We start from the raw sequence: 21,947 nt of genomic DNA, 5'->3' as shown, positions 1-21,947 counted from the left end.
CAAAGACTTTATACTTTAATTGCAAGTTGACAAGATTTCCAATAAATTAAAACAAGTTTTCTTCAGATTACACTGAATGTTTTTCATTTAAAAAGTCTTCTTTAAAAGCAGGAAATATTAAGACAATAAACATTCGAATAAAAAATTCTATAGCTGAGAGAATAATAAATTGTGAGTTTTTTAGGTCATGGTTTAAAAGTATAAAACACCAAGAAAAAAAGAATAAATAAATAAATATATATATTTTTTGGGGGAGGGGCTTATTTTTATGTTAGTAAAATACTACAAATGTATATAATTTAGGAAATTAAATATGCATTGAAATTACATTATTATTATTATTATATACATATTCATATTATATACAAAATTATTTTTACATTTATGTACAGTGGATCAATTGTTTGTGTTTTAGTGATAAATAAGACATTTCTACTGCGTGATATTCTTGATGTAAGAATGATAAGACATTACATTTGTTTTCATACTCGAAATCAATGTAAAACTGAACCGTTCGGTTTTAAATGTTTTTATATTAACCTTGAAGCTACGACATGTTTCAAAATGTTATACATTACGCATCCCCTATTATGCATAACACATTTCTCCGAATGATAATGATAAGACCAATTTTTCCCAACCGTTATCTCTTTCAATTCCTCTGAAATACGTTGAAAATTATAATAAATACGATTAGACATTAACTAATCAATTTTCACAAGATTTTCATTAAACCTTTTAAAATTTCTATATTTATAAATATTTACTTTGACATTTAAAAGTCTTTCGGTTTTAATAAACTTATATCAAAATGTACACCTTTAAATAATGAATATTCGAGCAAACGTGTTTACTCTCATTCATAAAGACCAATATTAGATTTATAAATAATTTATTTTATTAGTTTATAACGTAATAAAAATTTTATTTACTTAAATTTCAATGATAAATATATTCTTAAATGATAGACAAACTTCCTTTTATATTTAGATTTTCGACTAACCTGCAGTATTTTATTACGTGTATATTTTTATCAACTTTATTATATGTTTGTTATGTTATTTCGAGTAAGTTTTTAAAGATTATGCCCTAAATATTTAAATTTTTTGAGGTTCTCTTACTTAATAATTTTCAAAATTTATAAATAAACCGCAACATCTGCAGAGATTGACGCTTTTCAGATTTTACTTCTTATTAAATCATTTTTTAACTGAAAAATATTAAGAAATAGAATATAACCGTGCACGAGTGATAAAGTAGAGTGATTTGTGCATAAATTGGTTATATCATTTATCCATTCTATCGATTTAGTTGCATCACATCCCATGTTTTATCTTGTCACGTGTTATTTGCGACGTCACCACTTACCACACGATTAATTTGATTTATATATCAATGTTGCACTCGCATTATCGATAGAAATTACGTAAGGAAAATTTTTGCACAATTTCCGTATTTACCATGCTCTAATAATCTGTGATTTCATTAATCATGGCCGAATAGCTTTTGGTTTACGAAGGAAAACTTATATAACATTTACTTACATAACGTATTTGTTATTAAAGAAAAAGATATTAAAGACTAACAATACTTTATTAAATATATATTATGGCAAAATTCATTAGTCGGCAAATTCCCTAAAGTTATTTGCTTTAAAATATAAAGAAAGTAGTAAAAAAAAACAAAGTTTGAGGTCGAAACTCGTTTGATTATTTATCCAATTTGTTTGATCTTTCCACAGAAAATCATTAAAATCGTAAATAATTTAGATGCTCCTACTTATTTATTGATACATTTAAAACAATAGCAATTAACATGTAAAATAGAATTATAGAGAAAGAAATAAGACAGAATTGTAGAACAGGGAATAAACTCATTATAGAAAATCAGAATTCTCGAATGATTTATAATAAAAATAAACCCCATTAGTTTGTGAAAGTTGAAAATTTTTCTATTTTTCTATTCTGAATGTTATTAACTTTAAAATACTTATTTGGTTTTATTTTAATTAAAAATATTTTCCAATTTTCTAATATTTTATTGACATTTTGCATTATTCAATTTGTAACAAATGAATGCTTATTTGTTTTAGGAACGTTATCAAATTTTATAATTGCAACGTTTGTTTGAGCATTAATAATAATAATGAGTGAAGTAAATGAATTTGTTTTGTTATTTGCGAGAAAGATGGGACGTTCATTGAGGAATTACAAATGATGCCGACTTCCAAAATAAAAACGGGTCAAGCGGACCAAAAGAGAAAGTAAGGCAAATTACCACCTGGCGGAGAATTTACACGAGGAGTTTGTTTAATTTTAGAGAGTAACGTCTGTAAAAAGAGCAACAGAGGGCAACAAACTGCACGGGATGACCTCCGTGGTGTCGGAACGAACGAAGCGCCATCGCTCCACTATCACGTGGTTCCTTATATAACGCAGTAGCATTCGGTGGGATTCATTACGTAAAGAGAAATCGAACGGAGCCTGCGCAGTGCTCGAGTTGTGTGACAATCGCGAGCCATACTATGATGAACAGTAGCTGATAGTTATTCACGTAGTCAACAACCATGTACGGACACATGTTCGGTGAGAGAGGCGAAGAGAATGTGGATCTACTGTTAGGTCTAGCGGATTCTCTGGTGAGCGAAGGTAAAGTAACACAAGCTATCGACGTGTATAGCAGAGCTTACCGTATCGGATCTGTGTCGCCAGAAAGACTAGGGAGTTTAGTAGAAGCTATGGTCGAAGTTGCCAGAGAGCGTGCGTCTGATACTTGGAACTCTTCCCTGCCTAGACATGACATTTTTCTATGTTCGCTCTGCCAAAGTATGTACGTCGATCCAGTCACTATCCCTTGCGGTCACACTTACTGCAAGAGATGCCTGGCTAAAGATTGCTATCCAAAGACATGTAAGAAGTGTGGTGTTTCGCACGCTCAGAGTCAGTTAACTCCTCTTAAATCGAACGTTTTGATTACGACAGTTCTAGACAAGTGGAAAAATAATGAAATGAAAGCTGCTAAATTAAGACTCGAAGGTTGTGAACTGTTTCAGAGAGGAGAGGCCATTGCCGCTTTAGAGAAATACAGAGAGGCGTTCGACCTCGGTGAGTGTATATTTTCTCCGCTTTAATAATAAATACAGGTATTCGATTTTCCTTCGCACGCAATTATTCGCTAGATTTTTAAGCTAATTCCTTTTTTAAAATATATTTTATAATAATAAGTATTATATGTATATTTAACGCACTTTAACCGAATAATTTATTATTTATATTTCGTATATCTATTGGTTAAATAAAATATAACGCGCGTTCTAATTCGGTGTCAAATAATTAATAAAAGTGAAGTGGCATTTAATTTTGAATTCAAATCATTTTGAAAATGGAGATCCCGCGTCGCTTTCTATTGGTGAACTTTTGACCAATGAGGCGCGTCTTATTATGAAAAGTGCTTATATAAGTTGATAGAGGGTCACGTGACGAACGCGAGTCCTTGTCCTCGCTACGGTAGCGGATCTTATACAACTATCCCTTAAGGCAAGTCAAAGTTCGAACACGTGTAGGAGATTTCGATAATAATAACCCAGTGTTTAAGCGTCTAGACTGTTTATCGAAATTATTTTGGTTGTTATCGCTATACAGAAATAAAGAATCTTCGCGAGAAACACTAGTTCCATTATTATTTTTTTTATGACTTAAATAATGATGTAATTAGTATAAGGAAGAATAGTCAATAGAAGGTTTAAATTAAGTTATTCGAAATTTTAAACGAATGAAGGAAGCGGCTTTATTTTAAAGAAAAATTTAAGAAATGCGTCTTTAGAAGATTTCCTTGTTTCTATTCGGGTTAAAACTTATAAAGTATTATATAAGTAGTTGTTTTCCCAAAACTAACCCTTACGTAACTAGCACTCTAGAGCTTTGCGTCATCATGCGCTTGATTTGCAGATTTACGGTTTCTTTTATTTATTTATTTATTTATTTCTTAAGAACACGTGCGGAATTATTGCAATAATATACTGATATACAACTTCTATTTAAATCGTTACTTAAATTAATCAATTAAATGTTTTATTTAATATATATTTTTAAAAAACCTATGTATATATATATATACATATATATATATATATATATATATATTTATGCATGGTAGAATGCAAAATATTCAAGTGACGAAATGAGGTTGCATAATTGTTTCGTTGACAAAAACTTTTGCCGTACCTCTCTCTCTCGATTGCCAACTCACGGTTCACATACGCGGATCTTCTTCGGTCGATCCGCTACACGTGTCGAACTTCGATCACGTGATAGCGGGGAGGATTAAACGGAATTGTTTACGTGTTCTTGTCATTCTGATAGCGTGACTTTCCGTGTTCGCTAGTTAAGCATCACAAGGTTAAATCATATTTTTTAAAACGCCACCCCGATTGTTGCATTTGTTCACATACGTGGGGTAATTTCTACTCCCAAAGTATTTATAATCGAATATATAATTATAATCAAGTATTTATAATCGAATATATAATTAGAAAATTTCCGTTTCTAATACTTCCTTGATTAATTATCTAATTAAAAAAAGGGAAAAAAGGCTGAGAATTAGAGACGGAAAATAAAATTGTTGGAGTGAAGATTGTTAGGTTTTGAGTCATCGACACTTTTAAAACTACTTGTTAACGCGTAACAGGAAGATGACGAACTTTGTTGGACCGTATTAAAAGGTCTGATACTGTATTGTTATCTACAGCTTACAACACCGAGGGAGGAGGTAACACAATTTCCAGTCTGTCGGAAATGTAAGCAAAGCGGTCATCTTAACTATTATCGTTATATAATGACACTTTCGCTTTGTTGATTTTTCTCGTTACGGTGTATATCGTCGACGTAGGTGTATATAACTATTAAATGTCGACTAGAAATCCGCTGAAAGTCATAATAATTTAATTTTTTTTTATTTAAATAAACGCCCAATTTTGCGTTGAGACGACTTTTTCCCTTTTTTTTCGCCATTTTGAATATTATTTCCGGGGCGTTGGTTTCTTCGGCTACATTTTAAATATATATGTATATATGTATGCACGTATACATATATATATTATAACTTGTAATTATATAAGAAATAAAGGTTTAAGTGTATTTAAAAGTCCTTATATAAGGCGCTGGATGTAACTTATATAAAACTTAACTTATATAACGAATTTTTTGAATATTATTACTGTATTAAAAACTGGTATGTAAAGGATAAAGTAAAATAAAATGATTATTGCCGTTTTTATTTCTTTTGAATAATTTATTTTCTGTCGCCATCGCGAAACGATCGGTGACGGACTATAGCATTGACGTCACACACGTGCGGCACGTGGCAAGGTTAAATTTGAAACTGTTAGATGCGATTCTTTTCCTTCTCCCCCTATTCTTAAATTAAAAAAAATAATAATAAGAATGGGGTGCTCGTAACCCGTAAAGGCGGATTAACGTGTATAAACGAAAGGTCACCAGGAGCATCTATTTCTAGTTAGATTATCGATTTAAGAGAAATAATTTCTCGCTTTTGACTCGTCTGCAGCCATTTCCGCTGTTTTCAGACAGATTTTTCGAATCATTTCTATTGTAATTCGTGTGTACGACCTTTACAAAAATCACATTTGATTAATATAATGCATTTTATATAATAAAATATACATAAATCGATGAAATTTATCTGTGGTGGTTTATAATGACGTCATTAAAAATATAAAATATAACAAATAAATAATTACAACAATTATCTTAAATTATATAGTCGAATATGACGTTTAATTCTCGTATTAATATATATATATATTAATAAATAATAATAATAATAATAAAATTAATATCAAAAATCCGATTTAAGTATTCTGTCGTTATTTGTTTTCCTTAAACGATATAACACGAAAGCGCATGCGTAACTTCTAATTACGTCATGTGACCGACTCTTTTCGGCACGTGGACGACCGTTGCTATGGCAATGTGCGCCTTTCGAGTTCATGTGGAAGGAAAACAATTTGTGTTACGTCACGGATACTTTTTTTATTATTTTATTTCCTCCTTATTTTCTATCCAATATTTCCTCGCGTTTGAAAATAAATCTACTTTGAAATATATCGACTACACAGTCTTAAGATCTCTACGATTTATTATATATAATCATTTTTATTTAGATGCGTATTTTTAGCCCAATAATCCTCTAATAAATAGAACAAATGACAATGAATTGTCAATGGAAAGTAGGACTTTTGTCCGCTTTCACGCTAAATTATAATATTTGTTTGTCTTCTCCATTGTTCCTTTTTATTCAAAATAGTATCGAAATGTTTATTTTTTCGCAATTAACGTCAGATATTAACAGTGTACTGTATATGCACACAGCGCATTATTTTGTTCTGAAGCTGGGAAAACCGATCAATTCTGCTAATTTTTCCTCGTAACATGATTCGGATAAAATACACACAAGCTTAATATATATATTTACAAACCGTCCACTTGATATATACACTTTTTTGGTCTATCAACAGGTGGAAAGTACAGTACAGTACTGTACATTTGTCACTCCTCTTTCAGAAATTGTTTATAAAATCATACTTCAAAAGGATGTTTCTGCAATTCAGTTTTAAACAATTTATATTCAATTTTATAAATAGAAAATATTTTCCCAGTCACTTGTGTGTGTGTGTTTTCTATTTTTTTAATTTTTGTCTTGCATAAATTTGTATACAGAAAATCACATATTAAAGATCTGGCTGGGGATTACTTTGACACTACAGCATTTATTGTTATTAACGTTACGAATCTAAGCAACTGCTTATTGGATTACTAATAAATCATATATAAACCCTGTAGAAATGAATATAAGCACTTTTTTCTTAATATCAGCGACTTGAAACATTCAAATGTAAATAAAATGATCTGTAAAATGTATAAGATATTTTTCATTTAGATATCCTATATCAGATTCTATATTATATAACATAATATATGAAGATATATTCTATCTATAGTTTGAAATGATAAGAAATCTGTCATCATATAAAATTTTACGGTTAGATAGGTATTAAGGCTATTTTTATAGATATGAAAATATGTTTATGTGTAAACACACACACACACACACACACATATTTTAAATGCTGTTGTATATAAAATAAAGTACGAATCGCTGTATAAGAAAAGATGTATTAACGTACGGAAACAGCATCAATCTGAAATGTATTACCATTATTGATTTTATTACTTACAGAGAGAAATATCGTTCCATCTGTTACGCTATATAGTAAAAGATTTTTATATATTTTCGCTTGTGTTTACAGTTACACACGTAGGATATACATATATGTGTATATATGTAGATATAAGCTACGTATATATATATCTTATACTAAATATGTAAACATAGCATTTATGAGATGTTTTCACGATAACATCTGTTGAATGAATCTGTCTTGAAATATGCGAATAAAGAAAAATAATTTAAGCGTTATCGGCTTACTTAAGTTTGTTTATAGAATATATTTTTGGAAGTGATAGCGTTCATTAACACCTGTTCGAACACGAGATTGAATAATACTATTTTGTTTGATGTCCATTCAGTTAATATTTGCGTGTTTTGACATTTGCGTGACTGAATTTTATTTTCTCTTCGGGACATTCACATCGCATCACGAATTCAACAATAATCGAACGTGTTTGATTTTCGCTTCCCGTTATCAATTGATAATAAGCAATGAACCTATGTATTCAAAATAGAAATGTGTACTTTATAAATGACTAAACTTATGATGGCGAATTTCTGTAATATCCTATTTCGCAATTATTAATATATGTCATTTAAAATTATATTATATAAAATATTTTATTTATAAGCTCTTTTATGACTTTTATTTTGTATTGATTTTATTAACGATTGCATTTTGTAGGAATTGTATTGTATATTCATACATATAAAGAGCTATTGAATATTGATATAAATTGTAATGTTCATTTTAAATGCTGCATTAGTATTTTATTTCATAAAATTGTTTTTAAATATTTTATAGTAATTACAAAGAATAATTTGTTATTGAATAAATTCTTTTTGATATATTTATTTTAAGTAAAATTTATGGTCTGTTTATACAGATATAAAAGGTTTAAATCTTACTGCAAACTTCATCAGTAGCAAAAAATACTGTGTATGTTATGTATTTTAAACATTATAAGTAATAATTAATAGAATATTTCAAATTATAAAAATGTGAAAAGAATACAGAATCTTTATTTTCTACTTTTGCTAAAATTATATTTAAATAAATGTTCACACAAAATATAATAATAATTTCACAGAAACTTTAGCCATTTCAGTCTACAGGAACTTTTTATTTACTGTTGATTTTAATAATATATAAATGTGAATATCTTAAAAATAAAGTAGATGATGAAAGTTTTAATTTGAAATAATATTTACATGTAGAGTTGTTATAAATAACAGTTTTTTTTCAGAAAATGAATTAAAATAACAAATAAAAAATTATATTTTAACTGAATTTTCTTTTACTCACTTTTTGTAAGAATGTTTGTTCCATAAAATTTCCAATTAGTTATATTTATATATACTCATTATTTTAATTAATGTATCATGAATTAATTTATTTTTTTTGGTTATCTTATCACTATTATTATTAGCATTTAGACTTACATAAAGTTTCAGTTACATTATTTACAGAATTTGTTAATTTAAATAAAGTTAATTGATAATTTATTCTATAATTAGTTCTAACACTTTAGCATATAACTAATTACTATTTGAAATTTAACTCAGTTTAATTTTTAAGTTATATAAGTTAATATGACTTCAGCTTGATAAATTAAACTTTCTGTTATTGTATGGTATAATAAATTGAGTTGTGAAATGTAAAAATCTTTATCAGTTTTATATATGTTTCTTTACATTGTAAATAATATTTTTATATTTTATTTATAAATAAGGCCCTATATCATATTACATTTGCTTCTGTGAGGAGGGTTGCATACTATGTATTCTTTCTCTCCTATGTGCCTTTGTCAATTATGTTATGGTACTCCTTTTACTATACTATTGGTATATTATACTAAGTTAATGAAATTTTAATTGTTTATTTAGATTATATTTGATTTTTTTTCTGTTGAATTATGATATAAACTACTTTTAAAATGAGAATAACAGTTCTGACAAGGAAATCAATAAATTTGGATTAAAATTATTGATAGTACATTGATAAATGATGACTAGATGACTATATAAATATTTGCATTATCTATTGTACTTCATGAAATTTTTCTTTCATTTATTAATTCATCTTAATGTATTTTTATTATAGTTAGTTGTTTTCTGCAACTATTTATGATTCATAGGTTATAACTGAATAATATATTTTTGTTTTTACAAGGATTTGTTCTAAACTCGGGTTAAAGTAAATATGTGTACTTTGATTTTCAAATACTGTATTTTGAATTGTTTTCATCAGATTTAAAAAAATAAATTCTTATTTATTTATTTATTTATTTTAAATGAATTGTTTTCATTTGTTTTAAATGAAATGAAATGCAGTATTTACATGAATTATATACAGTAAGACTCCAGACAGCCGAGGAGATAAGCCTTGCTGTTCGGAGGATAAATTGAGGTTCAAAATCGGGTTAAAATTTAAAAAAAAAAGGAAATTAAATTGAAAAGAATAATATTTTATTTTCTTAGATCCATCAAACTATCATGTTGTTACAAATCGGGCACATACTCTATTGACACTTGGACAAGCAGAGCAAGCATTGGAAGATGCAGAAGTAGCAATTCATTTACATCCAATGGGGCCAAAGGTCTGTATTTTTGAAAAAGAATCTTACAAAATGGTAGTTGCATAATTAATAATGTATTATAGTATTTGAATCCTTAATAATTTAAGTAATTTTATAATAATAAACTATTTAATAATTTGTAAACAAAAAAAGTCTTGCTATTTTTTTAAGATTTGTTTATTATTTTAATGAAAGAAAGCAGAAGCTTATCTTATTAAAGTAATGATAAAGATAAATGTTAGTAAAAAAACTTAAATTTGTCAAAGCAATAGATTTCAAGAATTTTATAAAATTATTAGACTATAGCAAAAACTTGTTATTATAGGCCTATATCAAAAGAAAAATATTAATACCAAACAATAGTTTCAGAATGTCACTGATCTATAGCCTACTATTTCTTTAGTAAAATAGAATGGTAATTTATTCTTAATTGGAATTATGAGACTGAATTTAAATTCAATCTCATAATCATTACTGATTATTAGAGTAATTGTGAATCTTAAGATAAATATAAAAAACTTTTGTGGCATGAAGTAAAATGTGATATTATTAAAGAAAACTGACTCACTCACAAAATAAATATAGAAATATTTTATTTAGCTGTTTACAGTATTAAAACAGTTTAAATGCTTTCTTATGTAGATATTAATCAGAAGTAAAAATGTTTCTTTATTACAAAAATTGATCAATAATCAGTATAAGAAAAATGTTTTCAGAAAGAAGATAGGTGAATTTTTTGTCCCACTTTATCTCCTTTTTTCAGTGAGCTTGCCTTTTCCATAGTTACTTTGTGTGCTAATTAAGGCCATGAATTCTAGTTCTCTGATATCTAGATATTGTAAATATTCTTAGCATTTGAGTCAGTTTTAAAATGGGGGCTTTACATTAATCTAATACATTAAATTTACTAAATATTTTATTCTTTTTCCCTATATGAAATAAATTTTTAAAACTATGCAATTTATTTTTTATTTAAATGTCTTTCTTATATTTAAAACAACAACAAAAAAAATCTTTTGGTAACTTTCATAACATCATTTTATTGTAATGATGCAAAAATTTACTTTTTACGTATGAATTTTTATACATTATTAATATTTACTCTTTTGATTTTCTGCATTTTACATATTTCTACAAATAAGTATTAGTTTTAATAATAGAATAAATGTTATGTGATTCAAAAAATAAAATAAATAAACTACCAAATTATTTATTTGGATACAAATATCTGAAATATTTATACATAGATCTTTCTTGAAAAATTGTTGCTTATAAAGTAACAACATAGATATTAGATAATGCATTATACATAGCATACATATAAATATTGTTAAAATTAATTGTCAAATTTTAATTTCTGAATTTTCGTAATCAGTTTTATACAACAAACACTCTGAACCATTAATTATGCAGTAAGAGCAAAGCAGCTTTATACAAGTTTATATATTTGAAATAGCAATTATAGTTTGTTTTCTTTATATATTATGATCTAAATTACATAATTTTTTAATAATTTGTTTCTATCAAATGTTAATGTATTAATATTTCTGCTTCCTACATAATTAAAAATCTGAAATAAAAAATGAAAAGACATAAAATGCATCTTATAAAAATTTCATCAAATCTTTCTTCAGAATAAATATGCAATTTCAAAATCACAGAAAATTTTCTTTTATATTTAAAGATTTAAACAAAAAATTTTAGATTCAAAATATTTTAAATATAATAGGGATATAATGTAGGTTTATTCATTCTAATATAGCAAATATGTATATATATTTATATTTATTTATAATGCAAACTATATATACAGTATATGAATTTAGTATTAGCATATACATAACTTTTTATTGGTAAGTTTTATTTTCTTAAACAGTAATATAAACTTTTTTTCAAATTTGGCACAGTTCAATGACACAGCCTATTTGGCATAATGATCATCACCAAATTATTTGCAGACATGATATATCTATGAATGTATTTATTACAATATTTATTTAAATTTTCATACAATAGCGAGGTTGAGGCCGAAGTTTTAAACACGAAAACGTGTATGTCGGACGTTCGGCGCCACTTTCCTTTAAGCCTAGAAGTTTGACAATGGCGTTTGGAAAGTCAGTGGGATTGTGCTCAACATTCCAAACGCCATTGTCAAACTCCTAGGCTTAAAGGAAAGTGGTGCCGAATGTCCGACGTACACGTTTTCGCGTTTAAAACTTCGGCCTCAACCTCGCTAATTATTTTTGATTATGTATTATATAGTAAATGATATTAGCTTCAGTATTTATTATTGAGTTAGTATATAAATTTTATTTTGATTTGTAAATGAAAATATAAAATCATTATTAATTTTAAAATATATTTATAAGGAAGACATGACTTATTTCTTTAGAATCCTTAAAAAAACATAGCTAAAAAACAAGATTTTAAAGTTAATAATTAAAATTAAGTTTTATTTTGAAAATTCAGTATTCTTTTCAAGTTATAAAATTTTAAATTAATTACAATAATAGAAATTGAACATTATTTTTTTTTTTCTTATTGAAGATAATATATTAAAGATTTTGCAAAAGTCTTTTCAAGATTTTAATTATTACATTATTGAAATTATTTAATAGAACTATGTCTCTATTCAAAATTAACTGACAATTTATATGAAGTAACAGAATTAAAATTTTCAGTAAAATTTGAAATTGTTTAAAATTCATATAAAAAATGTTTCTGTAAAGGATATTTATGCATTCAAATGTTTTATGAAATATGAACAGTAAAATTTAAACTTCAAGTATAAAACATTGATTCAAAAAAATAAAAATATGATATATTTTGAATTGTGTTGTGCAAAATTTGTTAGTAAACTTTGTTTTTCTTATAAAAATTTTGGTTAATGTTACCTATGGTTCCAAGATGGCGGCTTGTCTGATTCCAGCAAGGAAACAGTGGGGACGCACATTCTAACTTAATCTAACCTATTCTAATAATTTTGTTGGTAATAATTATGGTAATTTATTAGAATAGGTTAGATTAGGTTAGAACATGCGTGTCCACTGTTTCCCTTTTTCTATTTTCTGGAATCAGAGACGAGCTGCCATCTTGGAACCATAGGTAACATTAACCAAAATTTTTTTAGGACATTAATATATACATAACCTCAAAATTACAGAAGAACTTTTCACATTTGATTTAAATATTTTAACTAAAAATTAATGAATTTTCTGTGTTCTCTGTTATATCTGATCATTGTTTTTATTTTATACAGTACTATTATGTATTAAGAGTTATGCAAAGTTACTTTTTATTAACAGTCTTTCAGGCTAACGTTAACAAATTAAGTCTAAATTTCATAAAATTTTATTGTACTACATTTTAAAATTATATTTTACAAAAACAAATTCTTTTTATATGTTTGTCATTTGATATTTTGGATTCATACCAAACTGTAACAGACAGCGTAAACTAATTGCACAATTTCAAAATATAAGTAAAATTTTGTAATAAATATATTTCAAAATTTACACTACTGATATTATTTTTTAAAATTAGTGTGTAAAAATTTACTTAAATTGATTAAAATTAATTTTTCTTGCAAATTGTTAAAGAATAATTATTGTTATTATTGTAATAAGAGAATATATTTTAATCGAAAAAGAGAGATTTACGAGTATTTATAGCTTGATTTAACTCATTTTTTATTATTCAATGTTTTCTACGATTTTAAAATAAAATACATAATAAATTTTGAACAGTTATAATGTTAATAAATTAAATGATTTAAAGATAAAATTTTAAGATTTGAACATTAATTTTTTCCTTTTTATTAATAAATTTTAATAAAAAAATATATTTTTAATTTATTAGGGATATTTTTGTAAAGCAACTGCACTAGTCACATTAGAAAGATTTGAAGATGCAGCAGAAGCATTTTTTATATGTTTAGTTTTGGATTCTTCATCATCAGCTGTTAAAGAGGAACTTGTTCAGGTAAATTTTTCAAAACTTTCAAAACTTAAACTGTCAAAAACTTTAGAAATGGAGCAAATTTAACTAAAAGTATCTAAAATAATTCGTTTTATTCATATTTAAATAAAGTTTGCATGATACTCATCTGAAAAATGTAAAATTCAGTTAATGTGTACCTAGGTAGCCAAGATGGCGGCTCGTCTCTAATTCCAGCAAGGGAACAGTGGAACGCACATTCTAACCTAACCTAACCTATCCTAATAAATTACCATAATTATTAGCAACCAAATTATTAGAATAGGGGTAATTTATTAGGATAGGTTAGGTTAGGTTAGAACGTGCGTTCCACTGTTTCCTTGCTGGAATTAGAGATGAGCCGCCATCTTGGCTACCTAAGGTAACATTAACCCAAAATTCAATCTCTGGTATTATATATAATATATACAAATATTTTAGGTCTTATTTTCTTTTCTCTTTTAGAAACAAACTAAACATGTTTTGTTTAATTAGTTTAATTGTATTTTCAAATATTAAAGTTTTTATTAAAATACATATATTATAAAAATACTAAATATTGCCTTGTGTTTCTGGCTTCATATTATTATCTGTATAAAATGCTTATTTTCAGGTAGCAGACTGTTTAAATTTTTTCACAAAGGAAGAATGCGCTCGTGACAAATAAGAAAAGGCGGACTTGTAATCTTATGACTAACTTACACTAAATTAGAAACTAAAAAGAAAAGGAAGAATAGCAAGAAGTTTTAGTATGATAGAGGAGGTTATAAGGAATACCCAGTTCTCTGTTTGGTATTGGTATTGATGCTCTTCTGGTGGGGAACCACTCTAAATCGTTTCTCGCTGATCTTTTTCGGATCTCTTCGAAGATTCTCCTTATACAAGGAACATTGTCTCTCTCTCTTTACGTTAGCGGGGTCCTTTCTCTTTCTGTAGGCCACCTTTGTCTCCCTTTGTCCTTCTAGACAACAAGCAGGAGCGTAACTTTTGCACATCTACCTTCACCGAGAGTCCGACCCAAGAATGAACCTTCTTATCGTTCTAGTAGTCTCGGCGACTTCACTTCCCATTGTTAACGTGGTTCGTGGAAAGGGTTACCCCACCCACAGGAAGGAATGTTAATAGAAAATTCGAGAAAACAAAAGGAAGAACAAAGAAGAAAGAAAACTTAAAACTAAAAACTTATATCTAATATATACATTAATATGGCATATTGCCACAAAAGAACATATTTAAAACATTGTAAAATTTGGAACAAAAAATTCTCAGCTTGCTCTCAATTTTCCTTGATATAAGCCTGAAACTGGCTCTAAACAGAGCAAAAAACATTTGTTTAGAGTGTAGGGCAGAGGGCATCGCTAAAAGAGTATAATTTGGTATATAAGAATAAACATTATAAAGCTGAAAAAGTGTGCAAGGTTTCTTGCAAGTCATTTTATCAGTATAACATAAATTATAAGTTTGAAAATAGTTTATTTATTATTTTTTAGTTGCAGAATAGAATTGAATATTTACATTTTTCTTTTTTTACATTTTGAACTTTTTTCTGTAATAAACTTTTGTAATAATTTGTTATCATTGTGTAAAAAGTTCTCAAATATAAGCTTTTAGTCAGTAAATATTTGAGTATATTTTTAGTTGTAAGATTTAATAAAGAATTGATAATGTTTACTTTGCATTAATGCATTAAACTATTTATTTTTCTGTAAAGTTGTTGGTTTTTATATTTTTTTTTTTTAATAACCAAACACAAGAATTTTTTTATTAATATAAGAGTTCTTTGTAAATTTGATTGTGATTTTTATTTCAGTTTTTCAAGTATAATATTTATATATATTATATATATATTATATATATTATATATATTAAATATTATATAAACTTGACGTGAATATAAATATATTCACGTCAAGTTTAAATATTATACTTGAAAAACTGAAATAAAAATCACAATCAAATTTACAAAGAACTCTTATATTAATAAAAAAATTCTTGTGTTTGGTTATTAAAAAAAAAAAATATAAAAACCAACAACTTTACAGAAAAATAAATAGTTTAATGCATTAATGCAAAGTAAACATTATCAATTCTTTATTAAATCTTACAACTAAAAATATACTCAAATATTTACTGACTAAAAGCTTATATTTGAGAACTTTTTACACAATGATAACAAATTATTACAAAAGTTTATTACAGAAAAAAGTTCAAAATGTAAAAAAAGAAAAATGTAAATATTCAATTCTATTCTGCAACTAAAAAATAATAAATAAACTATTTTCAAACTTATAATTTATGTTATACTGATAAAATGACTTGCAAGAAACCTTGCACACTTTTTCAGCTTTATAATGTTTATTCTTATATACCAAATTATACTCTTTTAGCGATGCCCTCTGCCCTACACTCTAAACAAATGTTTTTTGCTCTGTTTAGAGCCAGTTTCAGGCTTATATCAAGGAAAATTGAGAGCAAGCTGAGAATTTTTTGTTCCAAATTTTACAATGTTTTAAATATGTTCTTTTGTGGCAATATGCCATATTAATGTATATATTAGATATAAGTTTTTAGTTTTAAGTTTTCTTTCTTCTTTGTTCTTCCTTTTGTTTTCTCGAATTTTCTATTAACATTCCTTCCTGTGGGTGGGGTAACCCTTTCCACGAACCACGTTAACAATGGGAAGTGAAGTCGCCGAGACTACTAGAACGATAAGAAGGTTCATTCTTGGGTCGGACTCTCGGTGAAGGTAGATGTGCAAAAGTTACGCTCCTGCTTGTTGTCTAGAAGGACAAAGGGAGACAAAGGTGGCCTACAGAAAGAGAAAGGACCCCGCTAACGTAAAGAGAGAGAGACAATGTTCCTTGTATAAGGAGAATCTTCGAAGAGATCCGAAAAAGATCAGCGAGAAACGATTTAGAGTGGTTCCCCACCAGAAGAGCATCAATACCAATACCAAACAGAGAACTGGGTATTCCTTATAACCTCCTCTATCATACTAAAACTTCTTGCTATTCTTCCTTTTCTTTTTAGTTTCTAATTTAGTGTAAGTTAGTCATAAGATTACAAGTCCGCCTTTTCTTATTTGTCACGAGCGCATTCTTTTGTTCTGTATTTGCTTGATTCCTCGCCCCAGTTTGGAATATTGTATAACATTAAGAGTTGGAATCTGAAAGAATCCTGTATATTGCTACTCACATGAAAAAAAAAAGAAAAATTATTGTTATTTTTTTGTGTACTACCTCTCGTGGACTACTGTATCCTTGCATGATTATCACACTTTTATGTCACTGCTATAACAGACTTGACCTTATGAAATTAAAGTTGGAGTTGGTTACAAAGATTCTCATTATCAATTCCTCACAATTTATATTTTTAATTCATATGCAATAAATATGGTAAAAATTTTTTTTTAATAAATGACAAGAATCTTTGCAACCAACCTCAAAAGATCAAGTTTGTTATAGCAGTGATGTAAAAGAACATTTTTAAAACATGAAATTTGGAACATAAAATTATCAGCTTGCTCTTGATTTTCTTTGCTGTAAGCCTGAAATGGCCTCTAAATGGAGCAAAAACATTTGCTTAGAGCAGCGGTTCCCAACCTTTTTTTGACCAGGGACCACTTTGATTTCATTGTTGTTAGCAGGGACCACAAGGTTTAAGAAAAATAAACTGTGTCAATCTAAAAATAAACTTTAATCAAAACTTTTAACATAAGTAATCGTTAAACTCAAGACTTTTGCTTTAACAGTACTATTATAATAGAAAACATAACATTTTTAGTAAAAATTAAATTCAGTTTGTATCAATGTGGGAATAATAATTTAAAATAAATAAAAGTTTTAAATCTTTCATGGACCATATTCTAGCTCTTGTGGACCACTGGTTGGGAACTGCTGGCTTCGAGTATAATTTTGTATACAAGAATAAACATTATATCGGTGCAAGAAAAGTATGCAAGGTTGTAGGTCATTTTGTTAATAATTCCAGCTTCAGTAGAACTTAGTGGTTATAATGATAATTCAAAAAATATAATAATTTAATATATTGATATATTATTACATGATACATAATCATTTATTAACTAAACTTTTAATTTTACAATTAAAATTTTGCATTTAAAACTGATAATGATTTAAACATGCAAATATAAATTTGACTTATTAAATTATCTTCAATGAAGTTTTTTTATGTTCATATTAGAAGTATTTAATCAATAGTCTCTGTTGCTTGTAAATATCATATTTTGAAGATTTTCTACAAATTTTTACAATTTATGATATTTTGTAGCTTTTTTCTGTATGTAGTTGTTTAATAATCTTATTTCTTCCAGTAAGACTTCAACATCTTTATCATTTTATATGTTAAATTAGTTTCATTCTTTCCCCTCATCATTTCTTTCTATATTCTTTCTAGTCAATAGTTTCTGGATTTATTAGATTTTCCAAAGAATGGAACGACATAAACTTCAAAATTGTTAAGTGTCTTACTCTATCATTCCTAATTTTCTAGAAAAGATTGCATTTACTTTTAAGAGAAATTGAATCTTTTTAAATTTTTTCCGAATTCTTTGTAAAAGTTTCTTTTAAATCCTAGATATAAGAAACTGGGAGACATTGTAAACTATTATATGTAATAGTATTATATAAATGACAATATAAATATAATGCTAATCTATGGTAATAGTGTATTATGTACTTATATAATATAATTTACTTGATATTACAAGTTATTGTAAAATTATAATCTTTTCTGAAATTGCAGGATACTATCAGCTATTTTTAATTCATTTGTACTAGCTTGATGAATATACAGGATGATCCATTTGGAATGGCATAAAATTAAATGTGTAGAAAATAGTGTATTATTGCGAAGAAGTGTATTATTGTGCAACCCGTAGGTCATGAGAGAATTTTTCAGGGTTGCCAAATTCAAAAATATTTATTTATCAATAAAAAATATAAGGCTTTTCTTCAACATGTGTCAGGTACTAGTAAAATAGTGAAATGAATTTATATTATTTATAAAAACTATAAGAAACTATTTATAAGAACTATATTTTTTACTAAAACAATTGTCTGTATTAGTACCTAATACCTATACTTTGGCAACCAGACAGGTGAACAGGCATAGTGATACTGATAATGTTGCAGCAACAGAAACACATGTTGACACATCCATATTTAGCTTGCAGCGCAACAGTATAGTCACAGCACAGTAAATGTCTACTGTCTATCCATGGGTCACTACAAAAAATGTCTAATGTCAATCCAGGGGTCACGACAAAATTTTACACAAAATGGGAGGGTCAGAAATGAAAATAGTTTGCACACCACTGTATTAGAGGTAACTAAATGTTATGTATGTGAGTTGGAAAATTGTCAATTTCTACTTATAAGAAAATCAACACTCAACATGGCCACCAAAGTGGACAATATACAGTTCATACTGGGCAGATAAGTAATCATGCTGCTACAATGTTTGCGATTGCTGCATGTGGTATGGAAACATTTTCAAGTACTGCAAATAATCCTCTGACACATGCTATATGAAATGTCATGTTCTACTGACAAACAGCATAATGACTTCTTTGAACTCTGATCATGGTCTGCTGAACATTCTTTTCTTTGCCATCTCATGCACTCTTCTCCAGTATGAGTGAAAGTCAGACCCATTTGCAGGTACTTCTGGTACCATTTCCTGAAGGATTCTGTGGTTTTTTTGGATATAACAATAATAATTATTCATTGTTAATAACATTTTATTATGTTTAATAATAGCAAAAAGGAATAAAGGCTACAAAATTATGTTTTGCTAACTAAGGCAGCTGTAAATGAGACTACACAGTAGTACACACATGGCAAACACCCATAAGTTAGACCTCACATTACACTGACCAACTGTTTTCTCTAAATGTGCCCTCTTGAATTACAGAAAGGACTAAGGACCTGGCATTACAGAAAGGACTAGTAGTGTTGGCTCAGCAGGGCACAACAGTCAAAGTTTAAAATATCAGAATTAAAACTTGCACTCAATCATGAAGGATGTTGACTTTCAATATTTCTCAATACCTCAATGTGAGGAAGCATGGTGGCACTCATAAACTTGCCAGAAGAACAAGTGTTACTCTAGACAAGAGTAACACTGGGCATCTGCTCAGTGTGACTGCCATTTTGTGTTCCTATGCATGTACACCATCATGTGGCAGAGTACTGAAATGAACATCCACCATCCTGAAATTGACAATCTTCCAACATTTAGTAATCTATAATTTATTTTCTACACATTTTTAATTTTTGACATTCTAAACAGATCTCCTTGTATGTTCTAATTGGAAAAAACTATAAGAGAAATTAAGAGTTATATGATTCCTTGCAAAATTTTATGGCTTTCTAGATTATTTAAAGAGATGTTAGAAATGATATGAAAGAAGCTGTTTTAAACTGAAGTTGAAATTTGTTTTTTTTTTTTTTTTTGTAGTTATATCTACAATCCTTTATATGTAAATTTGATAAGATTTATCAAAGAAATTAAATTTTAAAAAGGACTGAAATCCTTCTTTAGAAAATTTGGAATGACAGAAAAACAAGAAATTGATTTATAAAAGATTGAATTTTGTTTTTTCATTCTACATTAAAATAACTGAAATGAAAACTATTACATTAGAAAAATTTTTGAGATACAAGGAACGCTAAATAAAAAGAACCAGGAAAGTGTAAAACAAAATTAGTTTAGCGAAAAGAATTATCAAAAATTTATTGGAATATACTAAGATTGCAAAAATTTCATACAAAGAAAAATTATAGAATATCAGATAATTTGTACATTTATAGAGAGATTTTGAAAGTAATATTTATAAGCAACTGTAACTGAAATTTTATTACTTTTGTCTGTATGAAAGACATTTAAAAAGTAAAAAAAAAAAAATGGAATTAAGTGTATTGAAAGTGACTTAATAAAAAAAAGATTGATTTATACTTTGTATAAAACTTTATATGTAATTATGTAATTACAATTTTATTATATTTGATGTCATATTAAATAAGATTTCAAATATTTTCTTTTCTGAATCTTTTATAATCTGGTTTCTCATGTACTGTACATGATTTAAATAGAGTTGAAACTATAAAATATACTTATTAATTTGTATAATAGTTTTTTAAACTTTTTGAAGTTAAAAATTATCTTAAAAACTGTTGAAAAATCAGTCATTTTTGATACTTTAACTTAATTGTTAATATAACAAATTTTATTTTAATCTTTCATTTGTTAAGTTTAAAAATAAAAATATTTGCTATCAAATCATGTATATACAATTATTCTCAATTTCTGTTTTCAAATGTTACTACTTGGCTTGGTGGAAAATTTTTTAGAGAAAATATCTTCGAGTTCTTTTGCTGATTTTATTTACATATTTGGTAATTACATTATAAAAGAACAATTTTTAAAAATTACAAGTGTTAGATATGTTTTTAGAGTCAGAAACATCTTGTTCATTTAAAATTATCAAAATTTATTCTTATTTTAAATTCAGTTATTGAAAGGAGTTGCACAATTTTTAATCAACATGATAACATCTGAAAATGGTAACTAGGACTGGATAAACATTAATCATAGACCAATATTTAGTGGCATAATGTGCATCTAAGCTGAATTAGTTTTAAACTAGAATTAAGTCAATTAATTAGATAATTTTTGAAAAGAATTATGCTAACTTTTAGATATTATATTTGCTTTATCATACTTGTAAGAATCTGCTTTTATCTGACTAGTGTATTATTTAATTTAATATATGCAATGTTTTTATATTTTTGCAAAACATTTTTATCTTTCTATTTATCCATTTAATTCATATGTTATATTATGAAAATAATTATTTTTTACAGTTATTGCATAAGCTTCTGTTAAAAAATTCATCACCTCATGATTATGTTGATTTGGGTGAATCATCTTCCAACAATCATTTCTTTCCATCTTTGCAATATCAAAGGGAACATTCAGGCAGTGAAGGAAGTCTTTACAGTTCTACTAGCAATGATAGTTATAATTGGCAGTCTAGTGATATAGATAGCGATTCATCTTGTGACGAAGAAGTTCTAAGGGTCAGTAATATTTGAAACATATCAACATGTTTTAGTAGTTAAA

At 27.1% G+C, this 21,947-nt stretch overlaps 1 protein-coding gene across 1 annotated transcript in view; it reads left to right on the top strand.

Moving 5' to 3' along the window:
* Positions 1 to 2,448: 2,448 nt before the first annotated feature.
* The window catches only part of LOC136976264 (LON peptidase N-terminal domain and RING finger protein 3), a 28,962-nt gene continuing 9,463 nt past the window's right edge, over positions 2,449 to 21,947 (top strand). Inside the window, exons 1-4 of the mRNA XM_067271486.1 lie at positions 2,449 to 3,104; positions 9,730 to 9,848; positions 13,686 to 13,808; positions 21,689 to 21,904. Of these exons, the coding sequence (XP_067127587.1) occupies positions 2,567 to 3,104; positions 9,730 to 9,848; positions 13,686 to 13,808; positions 21,689 to 21,904 (996 nt within the window). The 5' untranslated portion in view covers positions 2,449 to 2,566. The remainder of the gene's footprint in view (positions 3,105 to 9,729; positions 9,849 to 13,685; positions 13,809 to 21,688; positions 21,905 to 21,947) is intronic.

The sequence above is a fragment of the Centruroides vittatus genome, unplaced genomic scaffold, assembly GCF_030686945.1.
Source record: "Centruroides vittatus isolate TY-2023 unplaced genomic scaffold, ASM3068694v2 contig_4, whole genome shotgun sequence".
Taxonomy (NCBI): Eukaryota; Metazoa; Arthropoda; class Arachnida; order Scorpiones; family Buthidae; genus Centruroides; species Centruroides vittatus.
Note: the sequence above shows the minus strand (reverse complement) of the source record. Positions and strands in the feature narration are given on the sequence as shown.